This window comes from Phascolarctos cinereus, unplaced genomic scaffold (assembly GCF_003287225.1).
Source record: "Phascolarctos cinereus isolate Bilbo 61053 unplaced genomic scaffold, phaCin_HiC Scaffold_1;HRSCAF=81, whole genome shotgun sequence".
NCBI lineage: Eukaryota > Metazoa > Chordata > Mammalia > Diprotodontia > Phascolarctidae > Phascolarctos > Phascolarctos cinereus.
Window position 1 is genome coordinate 145,036,172 of NW_027555514.1, and position 27,582 is coordinate 145,063,753.

The window sequence follows — 27,582 nt, forward strand, 5'->3', positions numbered from 1 at the left end:
ACCTTTTATGAGCAAAAAAAAAAGGCTCAACTATTTATTTTTTGGTGGTTTGGTGGCATGTTCAAAAATCAATTTTCTTCTTTGAACTGTTACTTTCCACAGGAGACTGTGGAAATGCTTACAAAATATAAACATCAATAAAAAAAAACATTAAAATAAAATATCCCAAATTTTGTAGAATTTTATGTCTATCTTTATTAAAGGCAGAATGATTCACACCTTTTTCTCAGATCTAAAAGCCTCTCTTACTTTACTAGTAGTTGGATACTGACCTAAGAATCAGGAGACCCACATTTATGATCCTCATATGTTATGTGGCCTTGGGCAAATCACCAAAATTTTATGTTTACCCTAGTTTATCCCATCTGTAGAAAAATCCATTGTGCAGGTAGTGTTCATCAGATTGGCCCTGACCAAAAAGAAATGATATGAAAAAGGAATTTTTGATGATTTTTGAAGCTCATGCAGTTAATAAAAGCTGTGCCTTTGAAAGAACTAAAGTTGAGGTCTTGTATACCTTTCATCAAAAGATATACCAAGAATGGGGAATCTGCAGCCTCAAGGCCATGTGTGGCCTTCCACGTCTGCAGGTGTGGCCTTTTGACTGAGTCTAAGTTTTATAGAACAAATTTTTTTACTTCATAAATGGTTGTTGATTGAATGATTGATTTAATAGAACTAGCACTCATCTATTGAATATCTAAACTGATAGATTAAACACACTGAGATGGATCTTAATTTGTCATTGACTTTGACTAGAGGAGAAGAACGAAGAAGATATATTGGCAAATGATATGTAATATTTCCTAATGTGAAAAATATCTCCATGCAATAGGAGAATTTTTTAAATTAGGTAACTAACAAGAAGTTATTTATACAAATTGCATCCTTTAAAGTAAAATTACCCAAAGGTACAAGAACCCTTGCAATGCAAAATACTTAAAATCAGGAAGATGAGTCACTCATCCATGTTGACAAATCAATATAAAATAGCAATTGAAGAAGACACTTATTTCCTGATGATGATGATAATAATAATAATAATAATAATAATAATAATAGCCAGCATTTATGCAACCTTTGAGGTTTTCAAAGGGCCTTAACAATATTTTATCTTCACAACAACCATGGGAGGTAGGTGCTATTATTGCCACTGTTTACACATGAGGAAATTGAGACAGAGGTTAAAGGACTTGCAGAGGGTCACACACCTAGTAAGTGTCTAAAGTCAGATTTGAACTCAAGTCTTCTTGACTCCGGTTCCGGCGCTTTGTCTGCTGCACCAGCTAACTGCCTCTGTGATTGAAAAGAAAGTTTGAATCACAGGAGGAACTGACAGTGGATTTTTCAGTTTCATAAGATAAAAGATTTAGGACCTGAGACTTTATTTTATTTTTCCCTTATTTTACACATGAGGAATCAGGCCCAGAGAGGCATGTAAATTGTCCAAGGTCACACAGGAAAAAGTATTTCCTCAATTTGAGCCAACGTTTCCTAACAACCAGTGTAGCCCTCTTCAGAGCCATTGTCTTTTTATCTACTATTTTAAGGCTCAAAAGAACAAAATAAATCCAAGATCCTAATAGAAGATATCATTTTCTCCACCCACACCCCACACAAACTTCCTCTTCTTCCTAAGCTTCCTGACATTAGCTGTGGTCACATCATCTTCCCCGTCACCCATCACAACTCAACATATAACTGATTGGTTGGGTGATTGGTTGATCTAGACTTAAAAACTTGGACTCCTCTTTAACTCCCTCATTTTTATCCCTGATATCTAGTAACTCACCCAAATCTTGTTAAAATGTCTCTAATAAAATTATATGAGCTTCAAAAATCATCAAAGAATTCCTTTTTCTTTTTATCATTTCTTCTTGGTCAGGGCCAGTTTTACAACTTGTACTCACGTTGTTGGGTCATGGCCACAAAGGGCAGGTGACTATGCCCCTCAAGGTTATAGGGGTAAGCTTGAGAGACAGAAATTGGTTTCTAATACTATCATATATGAGCACCCAGTGGTGTGTTTTCCATTGATTATTGGTTAATATTATCTTGTCAGATTTAATTACCTTTAAGAATCGAGTATATTGCTTGTCTCCTCAGGGAGGGGAAAGAAAGAGAGAAAACTCAAAAATTTTTAAATGAATGTTAACAACTGTTCTTTCATGTCATTGGAAAAAATATAAGTTTATAAGAATAAATAAAGAAAAAGAAAATAGAATTTTTTAAAGAATTGGGTGTATACCAAGGGAGCACATAGTAAGAACAGCCAATACAGGGAAAGTGGATTTCAGCACACTTATGGCAAAGGAATAATTCACAGCTCCTGGTTTCTGGAAATCCTTTTTCACTTTTAGAAGTCATAATGAAGTTCCCATTAGACATAGCTTGTGAAGTCAGATGCCGAATTTCCTCAGTATGTCTCCTTTGTCCTCCAATGATGGCTACACCTAAGACACTGTTCCCAGCTAAGAGGGGAAGCCCAAATCCTCTCATTGTTGGAAGTTCAAAAATCATTCTCCTTGAGGGGAGGTATGACAGAGATGCTGTCTTCCCTACCTCAGAGTGATTCCCTTTCATAGAATTAGATGTAACTGTTCTATCCACAGGCTCACCTGCTATTAGAATTTTAGCTTCTGAATTACCTTGCTGTTCTATCCAAGACTCACAAGGGGCAACCGGTTGTTTTTAAGCAATCACAGTAAGCTTCCTGTGTAGCAACAGCTCGTTTCATCCAATGGTTTAAAGCACTTCCCTTCTTCCCAGTTTGTTTAACCAGGTTGTTTGTACCAAGTCTCTGACTTTGCTTGTTTCAATAGTGGCATGTATTTCAATAGTGGAATAGTTTACAACTATTTTATACATTTGATTATTTTACAGCACCAGGAAATTCCGACTTGATAAAGATCAGGGTATGTTGTAGTTATTTTCATTGGCGTAGGGGTAATTGATTCAATGGACATTTCTAGGCCTTCTGAGTTCTACTGGAATAAAGTAGGTATCCCCTTACTCCAACCCTACACCCTTATATTTTGCACTATTGGTTGTACCTTTTCTCATACTCCTTGACTAAACTTGCTCCACATTGCTATTTCCAGACTCTTTCTCTACACCCATTCTATATCCACTCCTCCTCAGGGGTTGATTCTATACAAATTTACCACCTAGTCTAGATCCTAGTGTTCTTTAAACAGAACATTCTCCCTTCTTTCTCAACGAGTTCAGTGCCTGGCTCCCACTCATCTTTTTACCCCAACTCCTTTTCTCATGCTTCAGCATTTCAACCTACATGTTGATATTTCCTCAAACATGCTAATCTGTAATACTTATTTCACAGGAATATTGGGAGACTTAAATGACATTATACATGTAAGGCATTTTACAAACTTTAAAGCACCCATAGTAGAGCTAAAAAGCAATTTCTGTGATGGAATATTATTGCTGTAAGAGAAACGAGGAGCAGAGCGGTTTCAGATAAACAGGGAAAAACTTATATGAACTGATGCAAAGTGAGAAGAGCCAGGAGAACATTGTACACAGCAAAAAGTGACATTGTAGTGATGATCAACTGTAAAAGACTTAATTCTGATCAAGAAAATAATCTAAGATAATTGCAAAGGACCCATGATGAAAAGGAGATTGTGGAGGATAGACTTGGCCTAGCATGCCCATGGGTTCACAAAGAGTCGGACAAGACAGAACAACAACGTAATGAAAAATGCTTCTACCTTCAGAGAAAGAACTGATGAACTCCAAGTGCAGATTGAAGTATACCTTTTTAACTTTATTTCTTTTGGGGGTTTTTTAACTTTATTTTCTTTTGCAACATGAAAAATATGGAAATATATTTTGCTTAACTTCACATGTATAATCAATATAAAATTAATGTTTTCTCAAAGGGTGGGGGAGGGACAGGAGGAAGGGAAAGAATTTGAAACTCAATTTTTTAAAAAAAGAATGTTAAAAATGTTACATGTAATTGGGAAATTTAGTGAAATAAAAATATATTTTTATAAAATCAGTTATAAAGGTACATAATGAAGAAATTGTGCCTAGAAAGTGATTCTTGTGTAGAAGACCTAGGAGTTTTAGTGGACTGAGAACTTAATGTGCATTAGTAATATGATGTGGCAGCCAAAAAAAGCTGACTGAAGGTCATGGAAATTCAGTGACTTGCCAGTATTCATATGCATGTGTCAGAGGTGGCATTTAACCTAGGTCTTCTCGACTCCAAGCCCAGCACTCCATCCACTCTACCATACTAGAGTTGAAGTCAAGAAATCTTGGGTTCATGTCCCACTTCTGACACTGACTGTATGACTATGGGAAAGTCACTTAACCTCTCTAAAAGAACTCAGGAAAATTTTTAAGATGTAGACAGGGCTTTATCTGCTCTGGTGGTATACATTACCATAGTGAGAAAACAATGAGAGTTCAACACATCTTGGTGCCCCTAGATGCGTATAATGTATGGTGTAGATCAGCCTTATTTATCACAGTCAGTCAGCATACATTTATTAAGTGTCTGTGATCCCATGTTGCTGCTCCCTAGCTTCTACTATTAGCCTCTTATCAGGCTTTTCAGCTCTTGCCCCAGAGTCCTAGGTGGTGAAAGATCTTCAGGTACCTCAAATCTGTTGCAATGCAATCCAATCTTCTTTTTGCAATGCATTTTAGTATATCCCCCATTTCTTTTTTTTTTAAGGCAATTGGGGTTAAGTGACTTGCCCAGGGTCACACAGCTAGAAAGTGTCAAGTGTTTGGTCTGGGGCCAGATTTGAACTCAGGTCCTCCTGACTTCAGGGCTGGCGCTCTATCCACTGTGCCACCTAGCTGCCCCATATACCCCCCATTTCTTACATACACATTCTCATTCTCTCTCTCTCTCTCTCTCTCTCTCTCTCTCTCTCTCTCTCTCTCTCTCTCTCTCTCTCTCTCTCTCTCTCTCTCTCTCTCTCTCTTTCTCTCCACCTCTTTTTCTGGAAACTAAATCAACACTACCATTCTTAGAAAGGAGTCATCAGTCATCTGCCTTGTGATTCTGCTCATGATCCATGTAACTGGTGATCCATTGATCTCTTATAGGTCTTGTCTCTATTAAAATTTAAGCTTCTTGGGAGCATCTTTGGGACTGTCTTTGTTTTTGTATTTGTATCACTGTACTTTATTGTTTGGCACAGTGCCTAAAACATAGTAAGCCCTTAACGAATGCTTTTTCATTCATTCATTCACATTGACCTATTTTATTTTTAGCCTGTTGAGGTATTTTAAAATCCACATTTCTCTCATGCTATGAATGCATTAGCTATTTTCCCCTGCCAGCTTTGTGACATTTGCACTTTGATAAGCCATATGTGACTTTATGTCATCTGGAAGAGTAATTACATTTAATATGCCTCATTTCAAAGGGCAGGGGACCAGTAGGTGAGAGTCACAAAGAGTTAGGTCTTTAGCTCAATATGAAAAAAAAAATTTCCTAATAATCAAAATTTCTCAGAACCGGATTTAGTTACCTCAGAACATGTGAAGTTTTGAAAGCAAGACTGGATGTCCAGTCTCCCATTGTTTGTATTTCATAGATTCTTGAGATATAATTTGATCTAGATGATATCTCAGAACCCTTCAAACCACCCCTAAGATTCTTTGATTCCCTACAAAGTGATGCAAGAACCTAGTCACTTGAAGTCTGAGATATAAAGAATAAAACCGAGTTATCACAAGCCTGGGGTCACCAAGGTTTGTTTGTTGTTGGGTTTTTTTTTTGCTTATACCTTAAAGTTTATATTCACAACTTCATTATTTTCAAGACTACCCATTAAGAAGGGAGCTGTCCTTGCTTTAAGTAAGGTGGATGATTCTCTTTGTTTAGATTTGCCTTACCCATCTTATTCTTAATGGATCTCTTGTTCTATTTCAGGTGGGATATCTTGGGAGCTGTCCTTGGCAATGAATGTGGAACTCTAGAATCAGGTTTATCCATGATCTTCCTAAAAGAAGGAGAGAGAAAAATATGCACTCCATACATGGACACAACAGACTATGGAAATCTGAGGTTTTACTTCACTATGGGTAAGTAAATACCTTTTCATAAATGCTGTTGATCTCAACCAGATCTTGTTAGAATTAATTCCTATGGAAATTTCATTATTTTCAGGTATCTGCAGTAGGAAAGGGAATACTCATAAAACGTGAGCTATATACCTCATGGTCAGAAGAGGAGACTGGGCTGGTTACACTTGCCAATGACCAGCCCTACTTTTAAATCACTTACAAAGAGTACTAGCCATGTTGTATCATCATCCTGCTAAGAAGCGAAATACTTTAATAATACTTTCATCCATTGGTCATAGCAGAAATGATGACAGATGATATAGAAAAATGAATGCAGCCTAATGAGTGACCCTGCTAGATTCCCAAAGAATTTCCTTCCATCATGATGAGTCATTTGTTTTCATACATATAGTGTTACTATATATCTTCTTTGAGAGTGGAAACTCTGAAAATTTTATGGTATATTGTAACACACTATATTTTTATTATCTTTGCAAATGCTAAAAAAAAAGTTTGGATCAAACTTATTTCCTTTATGATACAGTGGAAAAACACTGGCTCTAGAGTCAGGAGGACCTGGGTTCAGATATCACTTTCATGCTTTCTACCTATATGATCTTGGGCAAGTCACTTAACCTCTTTGGGCCTCAGTTTCCTCCTCTGTAAAATGAGGGGTTTGGAATACATGGCTTTTCAGGTCTCTTCTGGCTCTAGAACTATGATTCTATGATTCTTGCCCTCTTAAAAATATGTAAACGTGAAGTATTGGGAAAATCCATGGAGGAAGTAGGTGTTGTAATTAGTGACATACTAAAGTTATTGTTTCAAACAGTAAATGACAAAATTATGTGTTCTGTCAGTGGAAGTCATTCTAGAGTGATTTACAAATGTCACATGCCTGTTTTGTTGAGTGACCAGGAAACAGGGATGAACTTTTCCCAGCCTTTCAAACCATGGCTGCACTTGGGAGAGTAACCGGAAATAAACTTTGTCCACCTTCTGACCTTATGGTAGAAGTTTTCATTCTAACAGGACAAACATGCCTGTTGTCTCACCATTGCACAGCCTCTCTAGCAGTCTCATCCTTTTCATCTTCACCTCTCCAGGCATCCTCTGTTTTATAAAATGAAGGCCATGTGTATTGAAAGCAAACTGTAAAAACAAAATTTTAACTGCCTGCTTTCAAAAGTAACACATAGCTTTGAATTTGAAACGATTTGTATGTTAAAATGTCATTCTTTGAATTTAAAAAGCCAGATTTCAACCTAAATATAGTTTTATTCAAATTAATTCCTGTGAAATCTTGGATTAGTCATTGCTATAACATGTTACCACGCATCCTAGTTGCATTTCAGTTTTCATCCCATTTTGAATATCCTTGTTATTGTGTTATAATTTGTTTTCTCTTTCTCATACCAAAACTCTGTCATATATATAATATCCAAATTCTTCAAATAGTAGGTTACTGAGTAAGAGGGATCAATCCGAATTAACTGAAATGAGTCTAAACAGGGAAATCATCAAGAAAATATAGTACCCTACAGTTATCTAAGTTCCTCCAAGCCTTGTACTAAAACATATATAATTTCCACTTATAGTGGGGAAGGAGAGATGATAGCAGACCAGATATTTAAAGGATTGTTATACGGAAGAAGTGTCAGTCTTCTATTTGGCCTAACGATACATAACTAGCACTAAGGGGTAGCATTTTGAGGGAAGTAAATTTGAGTTAATGTAAGGAACAATCAATAATTAGAGCTATCTTTTATAAAATAGTATGTATAACCATGGGAGACAGCGAGTTCTCCATCACTGTAGGTGTTTCAGTGGTGAATAGATGACCACTTGTCAGAGATTTGCATTTGAGTAAGTTTGAACGCCATGAATTCTGATGTCCCTTCCAGATGTAAGAGTATATTATTCTGCTAAATGTCCAGAGAAGAAATCAGTGTAGATTAATCCAGTGCAGAGGTACATTGGCTTTTAGTACCTCTTTTTCACATGAACATTCTTCCAACATGTGGCCTCGAGGATGACCATGACATCAGGTTGGTGATGCCATGACATGCAAATGAATTGGATTTAAATGAGGCAGGGTTGTGCAAAGTCACCAGCCTCACTTTCTCCTCCAGAGCCATGTGGATAGAGTGGCCAGATATAGATCAGGACAACTGGAGATGGCCCAGGATGCAGTGGGAGACCTTGGCCTTTTTAAGCTAAGGTCTTTAACAGGCCAGTTTAGCCAAGAAGGGCTCACTGTTCATTCCTCCCACATATTCTGTTCTGTCTATGTGCTATACTTTGGTCCATGCTGATTTACCTACTTGCAGTGAACTTCATGCTTCTCTCCATTTTAATCTAAATCCATCTGACTTGTAAAAGCCCAGTTCAGGTTCTTTTTCTTTTTTTAATGAATCTTTCTCTGACTATTCTAGTCCACACTGATCTCTCCCTTCTCTTAACTGCTAGTGTACTTGGAATCACACACATTAAATATTAATCTCAATCATTAACTTTAAGCATTCTCTCATTGTTTCATGTATATTGTGTATGTGTGGTTATCACCCTAGTAAATTATAAGCTCCTTAAGTACAGGACCATGTCTAAGATTTATTTTGTTTACCCCACAGTATTTAGCAGAGAAGTAGGCACTTAACTATGGTACATAGCAAGAATATAGAATTGTATTTTTATCTTATATAGCCCTACCAGATTATCAACTCCTCGAGGACAGATATTATGGTTCCTTCAAATCATCGTGTCAGTTCAACATTTATTGAGCACTTACCAAACACAAATCATTGTTCAAGGTATGGGGGGCCCAAAGACAAAAAATGATGTAGTCTCTGCCCTTCCACAGTTTATAATATAATAGGGGACAAGACAGACTTACAAATAACTGTAAAATAATTTAGAGAGTTTCAAGTGCATTTTGTTTCTGTTGTTGTTCAGTTGTTTCAATCATGTCAGACTCTTCATGACCCTATTGAGAGTTTTCTTGGTGATGATACTGGAGTAGTTTGCCAGTTCCTTCTCCAGCTCATTTTACAGATGAGGAAACTGAGGCAAACAGGGTTAAATGACTTCCTCAAGGTCACACCAGTAATAAGTGACTGAGTCCAGATTTAAACTCAGGTCTTCCTGACTCTAGGCCCTGAACTTTGTCTACTGTGCCACCCAGATGCCCTTTTCAAGTGAACAGTAGATATCAAATGGAAAGATTCAGAAAAGAGGCAAGAAAGGAGACTTCACAGAAGAAAGGACTTGTGATCTGGACCTTGAAAGGAGGGAATGATTTTAAAAGGCAGATATGTAGAGAAAGTCTGTTTCAGGCTTGGGGCATGGAGCATGTAAATGCTCAGAGATGGGAAATGCCGAGGAAACATGATTGCCTAGTAGTCAAATTTTCCTAGAATGGCGAATATGTCAATCAACCAGTATTTAAGTACCTCCTCAATGCCTGGCCCTAGGCTATGTGCCAGAGATAAAAGTACAAAGAATGAAATAATCTCTACTTGCAATGAGCTCATGTTATGAAGGAGAATAGTAATGATATAGAAGACTGGAAAGGGAGATGGGAGCCAGATTTCAGAATGTTTTGAATTGCCAAGCTAAGGATTTTCTATTTAATCTTATAATCTCTGGGAAGCTCCTAAATGTTTTTGAGCAGGTCCATACTGTGCTTCTGGCATTAGGAAGATGACTTTGTTGTGGATACAGGATGGATTAGGGAAATGAGAGCCCCACAGAGGAGAGCACAGTTAAGAAGGTGTTTTCATAATCGAAAGAAGGTGTAATTATAGGGTTTGGTTGGAAAGAAAAGGGGTGTGAAATATGGCAGAAGTAGAATTAAAGGGAATTGGCAGCTGAGTAGATGTAGAGAGTGTACAGAAAGGAAAGAGTCCAAGATGATGAAGCTTGAGTGACTGGGAGAATATTTGTGCCATCAGAAGAAATGGAGAAGAAAAGATGAGGCTGCTGTGGGTTCTTGTGGAGGGCGGAAATGATGTGTTTTGAATTTGAGGTGCTGGTAAGCAATTTAGGTATATATATCCAGCAGACAGTTGGGAATAGAGGACTGAAGCTCAGGAAGAATATCACTTTGGAAACTGTTTGCAAAATAGATTGTTTTGGAAAAAGTCGAGAAGCAGGTAGACAGATTGAGTGACCATGGCAATGGTCTAGGAAGATAGGTGATGAGGGCCTGAGCTAGGGCCTCCACTGTCTGAGTGGAGGGAAGGAGACAGATATGAGAGATATTATGGAGGCAGAAAGAACCAGACTGACAAATGATTAAATATGGGAGAGGGCCTTGGATGAGAGAGAATGAGGAGCTAAGGATGAATGACTATCAAATTTGTGAGCCTGGTTGACTAAAAAGATTGGTGCTTTCAACAGTAATAAGGAAGTTTGTAGAAGCAAGGGGTTTGAGTTGAGTTTTGAGACACCTACAGGATATCCACTACCACTCCAGCTCAGATTCCTGTTTTTATTATGCATATCTATGAGCGTCAAAGCCTGATTGTTTTGTTACTATATTTTTTCCACTCTTCCCCACCAAAATCTAGCTCATTAAGGTTTCAAATGGTCTTTGGTTTCACAATGTTGGTGCTTCTTTTTCTGATGCCCTTTCATACATAATTTTAGTTGGAAGGGTCCTCCATTGTCATCTAGTCCAACCCATACCAGAAAAAAAAAAACCCGATTACAATATTCTTGACAAATGTTTCTCCAGCCTTTTCTTAGAGACTGGTGCTGATAGGGAGCCCACCACTTTCTGAGGATTCCTATTCCATTTTAGAATAGCTCAAATTTTTGAGGTTTTTGCTTACCTCAGGACTAAATTTTTCTCTTTGCAACTTTCACCCTTGCTTCTAGTTCTTCCCTCAGGGGAATTAAACATTTGTAAGTCTAATCTCTTGTACACATGACAATCTCTTAAATATATGAAGACAGCTGTCATGTTCCTGGTGTTCTCTAAGCTAAACATCCCCATATCCTCCACCTGATCCTCATATGGGAAAGACTTGTGGCCTTTCATCCCTTTTGAATGTTCTCCAGTTTATTGATGTTCTCCCTAAAGTCAGTTTCCCAGAGCAGTCATAGTATTCCATATGTTGTCTGACCAAGGAAGAATATGTCAAGATTCTCTCATATCCTGATTCCTGGAAGCTATGTCTTTTTTTGGAGTGCCCAAGATTCCATTAGGTTTTGTTTTGTTTTATTTTGCCAAATCACAATGTTTAATCATATTGAGTTTGTCATCCACTAAACCATCAAATTTTTTTTAGACAAAATGCTATCTATGTCCCCCCTATTTTGTAGTCATGAGATTGATTTTTTACTCTAAATATAAAACTTACCATTCATACCTATTGCATTTCCTCTAATTTGATTCAGCATGATGTTCTGACCCATCAAAGTTTTTCTCAACTCTGAATCTGCCATCCAGTACATTAATGATCTCTGCCATTTGCAAATTCCATGAGGAAGCTTTCTATGCCTTCATCTGGGTCATTGATAAAAGTGTTAAACAGCACAGTGCCAAGCACATATCCTTGTAATGGGGATCTTCTTTGATGACAGTATGAAACCTTTAATGATCCAGAAAGTTTAGAATCCATCTAACTAATGAGAGACTTTTCCCACAAATCATCCATAGAGAATGTACCCATCAGATTGGTGGCCTTTTGTTATCTTGAGGGCACCAAGATTTTGTTGTCTCTCATTCTTACTATATTAATAGCTCATCTTCCTTTCTGGTCCTTTATATGCTTAATAATGTTCCTTACCTCACTTCTATTACATAAATTTTCTTTGGTAACATGCTACAGCCTGGTAACATAGCCAGTGCAAGCAAGGTTGTTACCATTTTATAGGGAAACTAAGAGTCAGCAAATGCACATGACATCCAAAATCATGCAGTCATATATCAGCACCACTATAAAAAATCAACCAATAGCTGTAAAATTTATTTGAAGAGTACTAAAAAAAAAAAAACCCAAAAACTTTGCTTGGTTATCTTGATATAAATCAGACTCCTGAAGTTTTTCTTAAAACTGTATTTATCACCTTTAAAAATATATCATCTAGATGCTTTTCAATTTAAAATCCGAGGATTTGTAATTACCATGTAAAAGATCCTAAAATCTTCACTTTTTCTTCATTATGCATTATAGTTATATGAAAAACAAGAAAAAAAATCTTAGTTTCAATAGGAACTCATGTCAGTGCACCTTCCCAAGAATGATGGATCCACCCCATAGTTCTTTAGATTAATTCTGTAGTGTTTTTAATGTCATTACTACCACTGTTACCAAAGGTCTCTTTCCTCTTCTGTCACGTTTTAGGGCAAAGGGGAGCTCTCAGGTGACTTTTAGACCTTTTAATGATTAGTTCTTTCTAAAAGAAAAATGTAATAGCTAATGCCACAAACTATGTTCATAAGCAAGCAGAAAATGAGGAAAACAGAGAGCTAATTCATAGGCTGCATTTTTCACAGGTGCTTATGTTGTGCTATTAACATAGCCTTATGTTAATTGTGACCTTTGTCTTTCTCAGTGCTCATCTATTGATAATGGTTTATTATAAACTCTATGCTGAATTACATTTCTGAAAAGAACATTTTGTTTTAGTTTGGATTTTTCCCCAGGACCCATCATTTAGAAGTGGTTTTATGAGCTGCACTCATTACCACAAAATTTATTCTATGTTGTTCTGAGTATAGGCCATATGCCTAAAATGAGGCCACTTTAAAAAATGCAGGTATAGGTGAAAATTAGTCATGCACAGCCTGTTCATTATAATTTTAACACATTTATTTCAGATATCGGTTATATGTTAATGTAACTGAAGATACTATTGCCTCTTTTGATGCATGATAGACTTCTCTCAGGTTCTATGCAAACAAGTTCTGAGGGGAAAGGAATACAGCATGTATGGTAATGATGTTTTGAAGGTCAGAATTATAATGATCAGATCAGAATAATATATAAAAATGGCATTCCACAATAGGTCAATGTGCAAAGGAGCAAATAGTTTTCAAAAGAATTCCTATCAGTGACCACAACAAAACATGTAGTAGTTCAAAACTCCAAACTTCCAGCTCAAATTAAAGGTCTACAAAGAAGTGGTAAGAGCCAATAGATCCAATCCCAATCTTTGGGTCTTGACCCCTGAACCAGCTGTTTTTAGAGGGATTCAAGAGGATTACTGGTGAACCATACTCCAGAGCAGGAGAGGCTCGCTGATAGAAAGTCTTAAAGATCACCTTGTGACAACAACATTACCAGTGCTTGTATGAATGCAGCTGCATTTGGCTATATGTGTAGCCAAATAGGTGGATGTTGGTGGGACACCAAAGGAACCACTATATGGCAAACAACTTGCAGGTGATTGGGATTCAGGATGGGCAGAAGAGTCATTATGAAAGAAGATGTGATTTTGTGTCATCTTTATGAAATGCAAGGAAACATAGCCAGGATGAAGGCTGATCAGGATGTGTTGACTCAATGAGAACGAAGATATAGAACAAGCCAGATGCAGAACCATAATCAAAAACTACTGCAGCAAACTAAAGGACTTTTTCATGCTTCCATAGAAACAAACATTATCACTAATTCTGTTTTTGAAAAAAGGACAAGAATATATGTAATATATGTTAAGATTTAATTGCTCAAAATTACACTGATATTTTAGGGACACTCTGTATGTACACATACATATGAGTGTGTCGATCTGTCTGTCTCTGTGGTGCTACCTGCCTGTGAAAGTCCTATCCAGAATCATAAAATATTAGATCTGACAAACATAATTTTGATAACCATTGTAACTGTACAGAAAAGGAAACTGAGGCCCATAAAGGTAAAGTTATTTATTCAGGGTTCGATAAGTGGCAACACTAGTGGGCTGGAACTCAAACCGAAATCTTTTGAGTGTTTGACTCCAAGCCCAGGGCTCTTTTCCCCTAATCAATGCTTCCACCCTGCCAAGTATAGCTTCAACTTAAGGACATTCAGACAGATTAGCATAATTAATTAATAAGACCCTGTGCAAGCCTTTTTTTCTCTTTTTCAAAGTTACCAAAATAAATTCCTCAAAGCTCACAGATTTTGCAATTATCTTTTAATGGAGCCATTGTTTGGCTTATTTTGCTGACCTTAACTAAACTTAGAGATTATTTTATATTTGCATTCCTAACAAGTTTATTTCAAAGTGTTTTGATACTTAAGTTGATATCGAATAGTTTTAAAAGATTCTCAACTGTTGGGCAGGGTCCATATGGCCCTTCCCATGGACAGCACATCTTCAAACAGGCAGTACATCTGTCTCCTAGTAGAAAATAAAGGAAATTATTTTCTAAGGCACTTATATTCCAGATAAATTGTCCTGCGTTCAGAAGCAAAATTATTTCCAAGTAAGAACTCTATTTTTCTGCCAGGAGCACCAATTAGGAATGTATCTAAGTTACAGTTGCTATGGTAACAGGACTTCTTCAGTAGACTTGGTATTAAAGTGATTGACCATCAGAAAGGATACCATTAGCATTAGATGCTCTCTAAACCCAAGGTCCCACAGATGCCTAGATGATGGTGACCTTTGACGCCCAATAAGGAAATAAAGTATTCAGATTCTTGATTGTTGGAAGGATCTTTCCTTTTGGGGATTGATTGAAGCATAATTTTAATTCTGTGTTAACTTTCCTTTACCACCCATTGTGTTTCTGAGTTGCTTCCTGCTACTTAGAGTTAATGTTTACTTAGTAATGCAAAATAAGTTCAAGATAAAACTAAGGAAAACATAAAGAATATGATAAAAAGTTCAAATCATGCATTTATAGAAATAGTTTGCCACTTTGGATTTTATTGGCTATTTCCTATCATCCATGTGATTGTCCCACCCTCATCAATCCAAATAATTAAAAACTTTCGTAGAAATAATTCCATTTATGAACATTGATTAAAGAACTAAAGAAACTTTTTATAAAAAAATGAAAGACAATTATGAAAGAAAAATGAGAAATTTTAGCACCCAGAAGTAAAAGATTTATTAAAACAAAAAAAGTATATGAACATTTCTACCCATGCAGTTAATTGTGTTGTCAGTATAACATACTTGTAAAAACTGCATTAATAAGAAATGGACTTCAAATTTGAAAATATAGTTGCTATGATCACCTGGGAGCCATTAGGAAGTGGCAGAGAATGTTGAAGAAAAGTAGCAGAAATAGCATGTGAGTGTAATAGAATATTATTATGCCTAGAGAAAGGACAAATTGACTGATTCAGAAAAAGATTGGAAGACTTGTATGAATTGATTCAGAGTGAAATGAGCAGATCCAGTAGAACAATTTAGGAGATAACAATAACATGGAAAAAAAAGTTTGAAAGACCTCAGAACTCTAATCAAAGCTATAAACAATAGTAACTTCAAAAGATTGATGATGAAACATGCTTCCTACCTGTAGACAGAGAAATAATGAACTAGAGATGTGAGTTTTCAAACATAATAAATGTGTTGATTTGTTTTGTTGAACTATACATATTTGTCACACAGAAAGACTTCCATCATAAGACTTAACAGTTTAGTGGATGATTGTTCTGAAGCCCTTTAACAAACTTCCTTTCATCTTCAACTTCTTTCTGTTTCACTCCTTCCATTTTCTAACCCTCAAAACATGTCTCCCTCTCCACAACTGCTTTCATAGGCATGCCCTCCTGTACTGGCTAAAGTTTCATAACCTTCCTAACTCACTGGTCATGGCAAAGCACTCCTTGCTCCTCATTGCTACCTCCAGATTCCCACTACCACCCTCACTAAGAAGCTTGTCCTCTTTTGAGGTTCATACTATCAAAATTTATCACCCAATCTAAATCTTACTGATTGTTATCTATCAACCTGCAGGACATCGGTCTTTCTTCTCCAATGAGTTCGATGCCTAGCTTATTATGATCTTTCTCTCTTCCCTTCTCCTACCCTTATAGTTGGGGACTTCAATGTACATATTGATGCCTCTTCAAATACCCTACCACCCAAATTCCTCAATCTACTAAATTTCCATAACCTGCTCTTTTACTCCACATCTAGTACACACAAAGGCCATCCTTTTTACCTTGCCATCTTCAGCATGTGCTCAACTTCCATGTTCATGAACTCTGAAACCCTTTTTGTGATCATAATCTTTATCATTCCATCTTTTTTGATGTCTTGCAACTCCCAACCCACTTCATCCTTATCATTCCCTCCCTTTCTCAGTTCTTTCCCAGGCTATCACCTCTGTACTGTCTATACTCTCTTCCCTTCCCTGTTCTAATCTCTTGATAAATCCGTTCAACTCTTTATTATCCTCTGTCTTTGATTTTCTTGCCCCTTGTCCAATCTCCAATCATGCTTCTCTATTCCCCAACCCTGTATCATACCCAGAATCTATCTATTTCTTTCCTATTCACATGCTGCTGAATGAAACTGGAGAAACATCACAACACTATGCTGACAGGACCCAAATAAAATTTGAAGTTTATAACCTTAACTTAGCCTGGGCCTACCACATGTTTATGTTATGTCATGTCAACTAATTTTGTATTATCTGAGATCATCCTTATTTCAGCAAGGCAAACAGTATATTCCTCCATAACTGACTCTCTGTTGTACTCTCAGTGGTTCATCCAAATGCTACCTCACCTCCAACTTCCCAGTGCACCTTCTCCCCCTACACTGCCAGCTGAGGATCTCATTTCACATTTGACAACGAAAAAAATTGAGACTGTTCTCCGAGAACTCCCTCATCTCCTGTCTTCCTCATCTCATATCACTTAGACATCTTCTTCCCCTCTCTGCTCAACTCTTGTCTCATGTGGCCTCTATTCTTGGCAAGGCAAACCTCAGCCATGAAGGCAGCTGAAACAAATGCTGTGGAATGCTTAGATCTTGGTCAGACATCAAAGATGCCAAGGTCATCCCCTGCATACCAAGCCATCACCAGCCATCCTGACTTTTGTCTTGGCACTGGACTTTGATGACTGAAAGAGACAGTGAGGCTGATGACTGCACAGCTCTGCCTCACTTAAATCCAAGTCACATTCAAGTCAGGACATCACCCCATGATTGTCATTGGTCTTATTCAAAAATGAAAGATGAACAATAATAATAACAATCTCACTACAGCCCATCTTTCCAAGATTATTAAACATTACTCTTCTTCATGCCCTCAACCTTCCAGCCAAATAGCCCTACTACTAGTTCCACATACACAACATTGCAAGCAATATCCCCCAGGTGTAGGATATACTATCTGTTTCCTTCCTTTCAGAGTACAGAGCATGTGCGATCTCCTCCCCTCAGCTGCTTATCCTCTTGATTCCTAACCAAATAATGACTGTGTTTTCTGTGTATGTATTATATATTCACTTACATGGGTATATGTTCTTTCTCTTTATAGAAAAGAATATAAATTCCTTAATAGACTTCTTTTATTTGTATCTGTTTCCTAGCTATGAGTAAAATGCCTGGCACACAGTAAGCACTTAATAAATGGATATAGATTATTTTTAAAACACTGTGTGTCTATAGGGAGTCAATTCATTTCACCTTCCATCTTCCCTTCTGTCAATGGAATGATAGATAACACCTGCCTTATACTTCATAGGGATTATAGTGAGAATTAGAGGATATAAAAGATACCTCAAGTTTCCACGATATCATCACGTTGAAGCTCCCTCTATCAAAGCAAATTGTAGCTGTCTGTAATTTAGTGAATTCGTGTTAAGGCATTTATTTACTGAGACTCAGGGAGCTCATGAGACTCATTTGCTGTCACACAAGTAATCAGTCTTACAGCATTTGAACTTGGGTTTTCTTGACTGTGTTAGGTTGACTCTCTAATGATAATAACCTGATTTATATAATGGTTTATATAACTTTATTTATATATTTATATATTTGTTTTTATAATATGCATTTATATAATTTTACAAACCACTTTTCTGAAAGTACCCTGTGAGATAATAGTATGAGAATTCTTTGAAAACTTAAAAGTCATTATCCAAAAGTAGAGTGGTGGCATTAGTAAATGAATTCTCTAATATGCCCTAAAATGTAAAAGCTCATTGCTACTCAGTGTTTTGAGGGACAGTTCATGTTTATGAAAATCTTCAGAAATGAAGATCAAGTGGAATATTTTGTTGATAGTTACAGTCTTTGAACTTTAGCAGTAAAGGTCTTGAATGTAACCCAAAAAGTTGGTTTAATAAAAAGTTGAACGGGTCCTTTTCACATAGGTTGAAAGGTAAAGATACAAACACTACTTCCTCATAGCAGATTATTCTTTCAATCTCATTAAGCAAATAGTTATTTGTGTCAAGTTTTTTTTATCTTTGTTGCAGCCTGTTTTGAGCCATGTATAAGTGGTCTCCTCCATGCCTGTTTCCTTCTAGGTCATAGTTTAATCACACCCTGATGTAATTATTTTTATAATCCTGGAATTTAATATTGTACTTTATGTGATGATTGATGTAAATGAGTCTTAGTAACCTAACAATCATATATTGTGCAGGAGGCATTTGTGACCCTGGAGAATCCCATGAAAATGATGTCATTCTCTATGCAAAGACTGAAGGAAGAAAAGAGCATATTTCACTGGACATACTTTCCTATTCATCCTACAAGGTAAACATAACCAGCCTATAACATTTCCCTGGCCCTTCTCAGGCTACATATCTATAGAAACTGTCCCAGATACAAAGGGGAAAATGTCTTCTGCCAACAACCCCGTAAGATATGATTAGGAATGAAGCTGCCCAATTTAAATGAGATATTGTACTATAGTTTAAGGCAATGCCTTTAGTGGACCCTTTTAATTCTTATACTTTTGAATTAGGGTCTTACTAGAAAGGGGTGAAATGCTGTCAGAGAAAAGAAGGCAGAGCCCGATACCTGAGTGACAATTGGTCTTGTCCCCTTGAAAGCCCTGAAAGGATCTCTAATTATGCAGCCCCACAGGAGTGCCATCAGGCATAATTAATATTTATCCAGCATTTTGAGATTCCCTAGACGAGAGGCATTGTAGAAATGCAGATCATTATTACTGTTGCTTTCTTCTTGGCTAATTAGAACTGCTGAGGTCGACCTTTTTGCTTTGCCCTTTGGATTTAGGACAGGTGTTGACTCTGGTTGTTTGCAAACATCTTCAAAATTATGTGAGATGCTTGTCATGGGTTTTAGTTTTTTTTTTCTAATTGTACATTTATTTGTGCTGACACAATCATTATTAGTTAGTCTTCGTTCAGCACTGATGACACCCTGTAAAAGAGCCTGAGGACATTTCTTGCCCAGCGCGCTCATAGTTAAGATTTAAAAGGCTCAATATAAACAGAGAGGACAGAATGGGGGATACTGAGAGAAGGATGAAGAACCAACATGACCCACATGTTGTGGTCTGGGGTGCTCAGAAGGGATGCTGTCACTAGCAATAGCTCAATAGCAGGCCAAATGAAACAAGCCTTGAGAAGATTCTGAAGGTGTGAACAATTCAGTTTTCCTTTTCTCAGCATGACGTATGATTAGGCATTTGCCCAAATGTTTGCATTCAGACCCCATCATAGGTCCTACTGATATGGCAAGACATTTTGGGCTGCTTAGAACAGACCATATTTTGGCAACTTTTGATGATACCAAATATCATCAAAGTTGATATAAATCAACTTTCTTCTGACTTGAGCTAAGAGGAATGCAAACGTTTTACTCACAATAGGGTATTTGTGAAACACGCTTACTTTGAAACTGTCATGTAATACTGGTTAAGGCAGATAAAGATAGAAAGATTAGCTTGTTTGAGACAGGGAAGAATTTTACTAATATATATTCAAGTAGGGAGATTTACAAATTAAATGAAATATTATTGTCTCCTTAGGAGTATGACCTCAGTTTAATTCAATAAGCCTTTATTAAATACATACTCTGTGCCCGGCACTATCATGGGCTGTGAGGATACAAGGACAAAAAAGAAACAGTGCCTACCCTCAAGGAGCTTATATTCTGCCACAAGGAAATAGCATGCATATAAAAATAAATAAAAATGTAATAGAGAAAATAAATATTTGTAATATACATTAATATACAGAGAAAATAAATACAAATTTTGAGGAATGTTAGGAACATTAACACCTAGGGGAACTAGAAAAGGCCTCCTCTAGGAGATGGCACTTGAACTAAGCCTTGAAGGGAACTAGGGATTCCATGAGGCAAAGGTAAGGAGGGAGAGTGTTCTACATGTTTGGGCAGCCTGTGAAAAAGCCCAGAAGTGGGAGATCAAATATCATGTAGACAGAACAGCAAGCAGTTCTGTAATGTAGAATATGTGAGGGTAAATAAGGTCAATCTGGAAAGATTGTTTGGAGCTAGATTGTGAAAGGCTCTAAATTCCAAGCAATGAAATTTATCTTTTATCCTAGAAGCAATAGAAATCCATTGGGGTTTCTTAAATAGGAGTGATGTAGGCAGATCAGTGCTTGAGGAATATCAGTGTAGTGCCAGTGTAGAAGAGAGGAGGGAGCCTATGTGCAAGGAGTTCAATTAGGGAACGATTGGAATATTCCTGGTGAGAGGTGATGAGGGAATAAAACTCAGACAGGAGCCATGTGAGTGAAGATCTGGCAACAAATGAAAGAGATATCATGGAGGTAGAATCTAAAAGACATCATTTTGTTCAGTCGTTTCAATTGTGTCTAACTCTTCGTGACCCTATTGGGGGTTTTCTTGGCAAAGATACTAGAGTAATTTTACCATTTCCTTCTCCAGCTCATTTTACAGATGAGGAAACTGAGGCCAACAGGGTTAAGTGATTTGCCCAGGGTCACACAGCTAGTGTGTGAGAGCAAATCTGAACTCAGATAGATGAGTCTCACTGATTCCAGACACAGCACTCTATCCACTGTACCACCTAGCTGCCCCAAAAGACTTCATACTTGATAGCATATGTGGGATATGAGGGAGAGTAAAGGGGATAACCCTTAGACAACAAAACTGGATGACTAGAAGGACGGTGGTACCCTCAACAGAAAAAGGAATGTTAGGAACAGGGGCAAATTTAGGGGAAAGGATAAATTAATTCTTTTTTGAACATGTTAAGTTTAAACAAACGAGATATATGTGGGACATCCAGGCGGAGACGTATAGTAGGCAATTAGAAATGCCAGAGATGTTCAACTGGAGCTCAGGTGAGAGATGTGGACTGCATATATAGATCTGGGAATCATCTACATAGAGATAATGGTTGAATTTATCAGAGTTATATAATCACCAAGGGAAAGTATGGGAACTATGATCTTCTTATGTGTCCCTCAAAATCCTATACACTAGATACATAAAGGATCTCTTTTTTATTATTGTTATTGCAAAGGATTTCTGTTTATTTTAAAGGTTCCATCTTTGGTTTCTGTCATCATCAACCCTGAGCTTCAGACTCCTGCTACCAAGTTTTGTCTCAGACAAAAGAATCACCAAGGATATAATAGGAATGTCTGGGCAATAGATTTTTTCCATGTTTTGCCTGTTCTACCTTCAACAGTATCCCATATGATACAGTTTTCTATCAACCTTGGATGTGGAACCCATCAGCCTGGTAACAGGTATGAAGGTTGAGATTTTGGTCTAACCTTAAATGAGAAAATGGATTTGGCTACTAGAACTAAAAATGAGTTGTCGTGTGTGTGTGTGTGTGTGTGTGTGTGTGTGTGTGTGTGTGTTTGTGTGTGTGTATTCTCTGTAAAAATCTTCTGGACTTTAGTATAGAGCTAAAACATTTTCATCCTTGTACAAAATTAGATAACTTTAATAATAAATAAGTCTAACAGTCATTTTCTATTATACACTTTCCCCAAATGTATGTATAATGATGTTACTATGAAATTCAAGTTGTCTTATAAGGGTTCTTGTGTTCTTGATCCTAATACTTTGGCCTCAGTTATGCCAAAAGATATCAGTGTTGTTCTGGAATAGCAATATAAGCTGTGGAAGCTAACCACTTGGAAAGATAGCTTAGAGTGAAGGAAAAATAAATAATCTGAGAAAAACTTGACCCCATGTCAATGATATGTGACCTCCTAATAACAGTCACTAAAATCAGTGAGCAGTTGGAAGGCCAGGCATGACTTCTCATTCTTGATCACTATAGTGTTGCTTTTGTCCTGTCTCTGGCTTAGAATATCTCCACTCTCATTTTAGCATCATGAAATGGCAATGGGAGATGAAGTAATTGCCTTCCAATCTATCAATTTCAAGTACTCTAACTCAGGTTATTATTTGCCATCTTGAAAATATTGAATTTATCTTTGCACAAGTAATGTGGCCATTTGTCAATCAAGGGAGGTTTGCCTATCAAGGAAAAGGAAAATAACTATTTGGGACAGACCTCTTTAAGAGTTTTCCATTTCTGTCCAACACATACTGGCGTTGTGTTCAGTGAGGTATGAATTGTTTTACTTTACTTGTCTTTGCCCCTTATTCATCATTGATTCTTTTATTGATGGCAGTGTCAGCTTAGAATTTTCAACCAATCACGGGCGCTCCTGGTCTCTGCTTCACACTGAGTGCTTACCTGACATATGTGCTGGGCCGCATCTCCCTCACAGTACTGTCTATTCTTCTGAAAACTATAGTGGGTAAGTACATCCTTTCTGAAAATAGTGGAAGATTTGAAACTTTTGACATGTCAAAGAATAAAACCCGCCTTTTTTATGTATGGCTGCCCTAAAATAAGGAACAGGAACCAAAGTGACTCATTTTTATGTACTTTAGAAAAGTGGCCTGAAAAAATAAAGGAAAGTACTTTTGGTAAATCTGGTCATAAAGCCCCATCTTATCTTTTTAGTTGTAGTTCAACAGTAATATTTATTTTTAAAAGTGCCCATTTATTGGATTCTAATTGCTTGTAATGTAGTTTGTCAATTTCTTTGACACAAGAAGTTAAAGTATAAGAAGGGAGATTTCTACTTTATTTTAAAAAATTATTCTGAACTAAACATCAAAAAATAAACATTTCCAAATAACAGAGCAAAATGAAAAAGAGAATTCCATATGAAACCATGAATCTCTATTTCATACCATTTCCACACAGAGAGGGAGAGAGAGAGAGATGGATGGATGAATGTATATATACATCCTTCTACTTATATATAACCAATTCCATAGGCTACTCTCCAAACTTCCCTGCTTATCTGTGCCTTCCTTTGAACTACCCCATATTCTTTTTTGTGTGTATTTTACAATGTTTAAGTGACCCTCTTTTTTCTGGTATTGCTTTTCCTAACCACTTATTTTCAATCCTCTCCCAATTAAAAACCAGGAGGAAATAAATAAACCTTATAACAAAAAGTATAGTTAAATAAAGCATATACATTCCATGGCCATGGCCAAAAATATGTTTCTTCTACAACTTACATTTATTATGTCTCTGTCAGGAACTGAGTAACATGTTTCATCACAGACCCTCATTACTTTGATTAGACTTTTTAAGTCTTTCAAAGTTGTTTTTCTTTACGATGTTGTTATCCTGGTATAAATTGTTCCACTGGTTCTGTTCACTTAACTCTGCATTAGCTCATACTATCTAGGATTGTTTGAAATGATCTCTTTTATAATTTCATATGACAAGATAATATTCCAATACAGTCATATACCACAATTTGTTATCCATTCCCCAATTGAAATGTACCCCTTAGACTCTAGTTCTTTTATTTTTTTTTATCCCACTTATTTCCCTATTGAGTCTGATTTATTTCTACATTTCTTCATTTCTACATTTGAACATTTCACATAAGAGTGAGATTCACATGATCCCCTTCTTCCTCCACATTTATATGTTTTTCACATATCCCAGTTTTGTGAAATAACAAATTCTAACCTCATCTTTCTCCTTGGAATTGGCACACTAGCACATACCTTTACCTCTCATCTCACTTCCCTCTTAAAATCCTCAGAACAGAACCAATTCACTCACAGGACTGGTTTTTTTTTTTAATTTCACTCCACAATAACTTTTATACAATCCAAAGTTCTGAAGAGAAACTTCTTTCTTCTCCCTCTATTAGAATGTCAAATCATCATATGGCCACTTCCAATTTCTCAAATAAAGTTAGCACTCTAGATTTCTCTTGACTCTTGTGTTTATATTTTAAAGTTCATACTTAGCTCTAGTCCCATTTCTCAATGCCACCATTCTATACTTACTTTGTAGATTATTCTTGGATATAAGCATTTCTCTTTTGCTTTTTACAGTATTGTATTCTAAGATCTTCTATCATTTGTAGTAGAAGCTGACAAGTCTTGTGTGATCCTGATTGTGATTCCTTAGTAGTTAAAATGCTTCTTTCTGAATGCTTGAAATATTTTTTCTTTGATGTTAGAGCTCTGAAGCTTGGCTATGATGTTCTTGACCTTTTATTATGGGAGATCCTTTCAGGAATTAGTTTGTTTCTATCTTTACTTTGCCCTCTGAGTATGAGATATGGGCAGTTTTCATTTATGATTTCTTTAAATATATTAACCGGACTTTTTAATCACTATTTTCAGTGATTCCAATTCTTAAATTATTTATCCTTGACTTGTAAACCTCTTATGTTTTCTTTTATTTCTTAATCTTTTGATTTTGTTCTAATATTTTCTTGCTATCTCATATAGTCATTGATTTCTATTTGACTTATTCTAGTTTTCAAGTGTTCCATTTTTGGGTTGTTTTACTATTTTCTTTTCTTAGCTAATTCTCCTCCCAGTTCTTTCTTCCAGAGTGTTTATGTTTGGTTTTTTTCTTTTGTTTCATTTCTTCTAGACGCATAATTTTTATAAAAATAAATTTCTTCCTTCGAATCTCTGCTTACAGTTGTTTTGGAGGTGCTCTCTCCTTCTTGGATAGACTCTGAGTCATTTTTAGAATGACTATAATGTTTTATATTGATCAGTGTCTACTTTGATTTACTCATCTCTCTAATTCCTGAATTGGAGCTTTGTCTCAGGGCCAAATTCTGTTTCTTGTTGCACTTTCTGATGGGTTGCTCAGCCCTACATAATTTTGCCCTGGGTCACTTGGGTGATTGCACTGACCTTCACTTCCCGTGTTTAGTTCCCCCTCCCCTGTGTTTTTGAGATTCTGAGAGTTGGATGTGCAGGACCCTGAATGGCTTCTCAAGACATGCTAGAAGACTTCAGAACCCCTGGGTGCCTGGGATGTTATCATCAAAGTGCTACTGCACACCATTAGTCACTTCCTGTCCTGCTAGTTTTCAGCATCCCCACTGTGGGTTTACAGCCACTATGGAGTGTTCCAACTACACTGAGCCTTTCTGGGAGGATCATTCAGCTTTCTTAAGTCCAGCCACAGATCCCTGTAGATCACAACCATTTCTGATAGTGCTCGGAGGCTGCCAGCTTTTTTGCTTAAAATGGTATTGACTTCTTTAGCAGCTTCCTTATTCCCCATGAGCTTCTGACCAACTTTTTCTGTAGTTCTGGAATGAAAGAAATAACTTGCTGTTGTTTCCTCTCATTGAATTTCTTGGTCATTATTTAGTCTAGTGCTAATTTCAGGTATTTTGCTGGAGTAGTAATAGGTAGATTCCCAATTAGGGCAAATAATGAATCCCATGAAATAGACACATTATTTTAATTCAAAGTTATAATTATATGTAAAATGTAGCCATTGTTTCCAATTCTATGGAAATATGCAATGGAAAATTTTTAAAATGAGATTTTTTTTATGTTTGCTAACATAATACAATAGCAAAAGATAAAATATTTCTGATTCAAGTTCATTACAAAATAATATAGTAGTTCTAGAAAGCAAAATTAAAAATATTTTAAAATTATTGAAAGTCATACTTAAAAATAAGCCTACACTTAGCATGTGATGAAAACATCATCATTGTAATTTAAAATATTTTAGTGGTGTAGAATGAACTATCTTCTCCTTCTGTGAATCTTGGCACATATACCGGTAGGTACAGATTACTTTATCTGTATGTCAGTAAATTTGCATGATCAATATCTCACACAAGCGTAGTTTAATGAGCTGGGGCATTATCTAAAATCAATAATGCTGTATGACAATGTAATATTGTTGTCCTTGCAATATTTTGCCACAGCTGGACTAAAATGACTTAAGAACCCATCTTTGAAAACTGCTTTCATCACCGCTGCTTTATTACTTAACTACCAAAGAACTAGAAGTGATCAGTGGCTGTATTTTCTCAGGGCACAAAGATTGGAAGGCTGATACACAAGCTTTGGTTTTAAGTTAAAATCCCGTTTGCATTATGTCCCAAAAAAAATTATCAGGTGACATTAGACCCTTTAAGTCAAGTTTGAGGTTCTTTATTTTCTTAGAAACATAAATTCTAAAAGCTTTCCTTTTCCAGAATATTTCTATTCCATCCACATTAAAAAATCGTTGATCAGTGTATCTGCCTTCTTCAATTATTTTCTTCAGAACAACATCCCAGGGTGTCTTCATCTGCACTGATCCCCTCTTTGGTCATGTTAACATTATGAAATTGAACTCAGTTTCTTAAAGTGATCAAACCAATCTACTTTCAGTAGAAATCTCTTCATTTTCTACTTAATTTCCATTTTCTTTCACTGCCTTAAACTTGAAACATTTGTCTGAATAGCTGCTCTGCATTTTTGTTTGCAGTCTTCAATCTATACTACTAAAAGACACTCTATTTCTATCACTAGACATTTCTTTAACTTCTAGTTGTTTGCAAACCATGAGAAACTGGTACAGGTTTGCTTTTTTCTTTTTATTTTACCTGCATTTTTAATAATCTGTCTTGTCAAGCATGCCAACATCTTGTCCCATTTTAGAATTATTGTGACCCTTTTCTTGCCTTTCAATTACATCAATTTTTGTTGTTGTTGTAATGGAATAACAGACATTTTCTCTCTCTTTTTCTGCTATCATTGTTTCTGTCTCAAGTATTCTTTCTTTTTTGCTCTTTGTTAAGGATTCTTCATCAAAAATCTTAACACAACTGTTGTGAATATGCTACCTGGCAGCACATCACACCCAAACATGACAATAAACAAATGCAGATTAATAATACAGCAGTTTGATAAGACCCTAGACTAGTGCATACACATTGTAGTGATTGAATTTTGACTTGCATTAAATGTAATCTGGTATCATTTTATAATTCACACTAAATCAAATTTCCCATTTGACCTATCTCTGTGCTGGGCAATCTGCCTTTATTCAGACAGCTATCTTTATCAGAAGGCCAACCTATTCTTATCTTCATGCTCACATGGTCATACATTTCCACTTTATGTGCTTGGCATTGAGGCAGGTAGAAGACAAAGTGGACAGAGCAAAAGGCTAGAAGTCAGGAAGACTTTAATTCAAATTTTGCCTCCAGCACTTAGTAGCTGTGTGACTTTAGACAAGTCTCTTAACCTCCCTAGTCTCAACTTCCTCATTTGTGAAATGAGAATGTTGGACTTAGTGGACTCTAAGATTCTTTTAGCTCTAAATCTATGACCCTA

The 27,582-nt window shown here is 36.5% G+C and overlaps 1 protein-coding gene across 2 annotated transcripts in view; it reads left to right on the plus strand.

The window, feature by feature from the left end:
- RELN (reelin) overlaps positions 1-27,582 on the plus strand; it is a 548,072-nt gene that overhangs the window by 330,751 nt on the left and 189,739 nt on the right. For both annotated transcript variants that reach the window (XM_020984542.2, XM_020984544.2), the window contains exons 12-15: positions 5,921-6,072; positions 18,605-18,717; positions 21,469-21,677; positions 22,581-22,709. In XM_020984542.2, the coding sequence (XP_020840201.1) occupies positions 5,921-6,072; positions 18,605-18,717; positions 21,469-21,677; positions 22,581-22,709 (603 nt within the window). The remainder of the gene's footprint in view (positions 1-5,920; positions 6,073-18,604; positions 18,718-21,468; positions 21,678-22,580; positions 22,710-27,582) is intronic.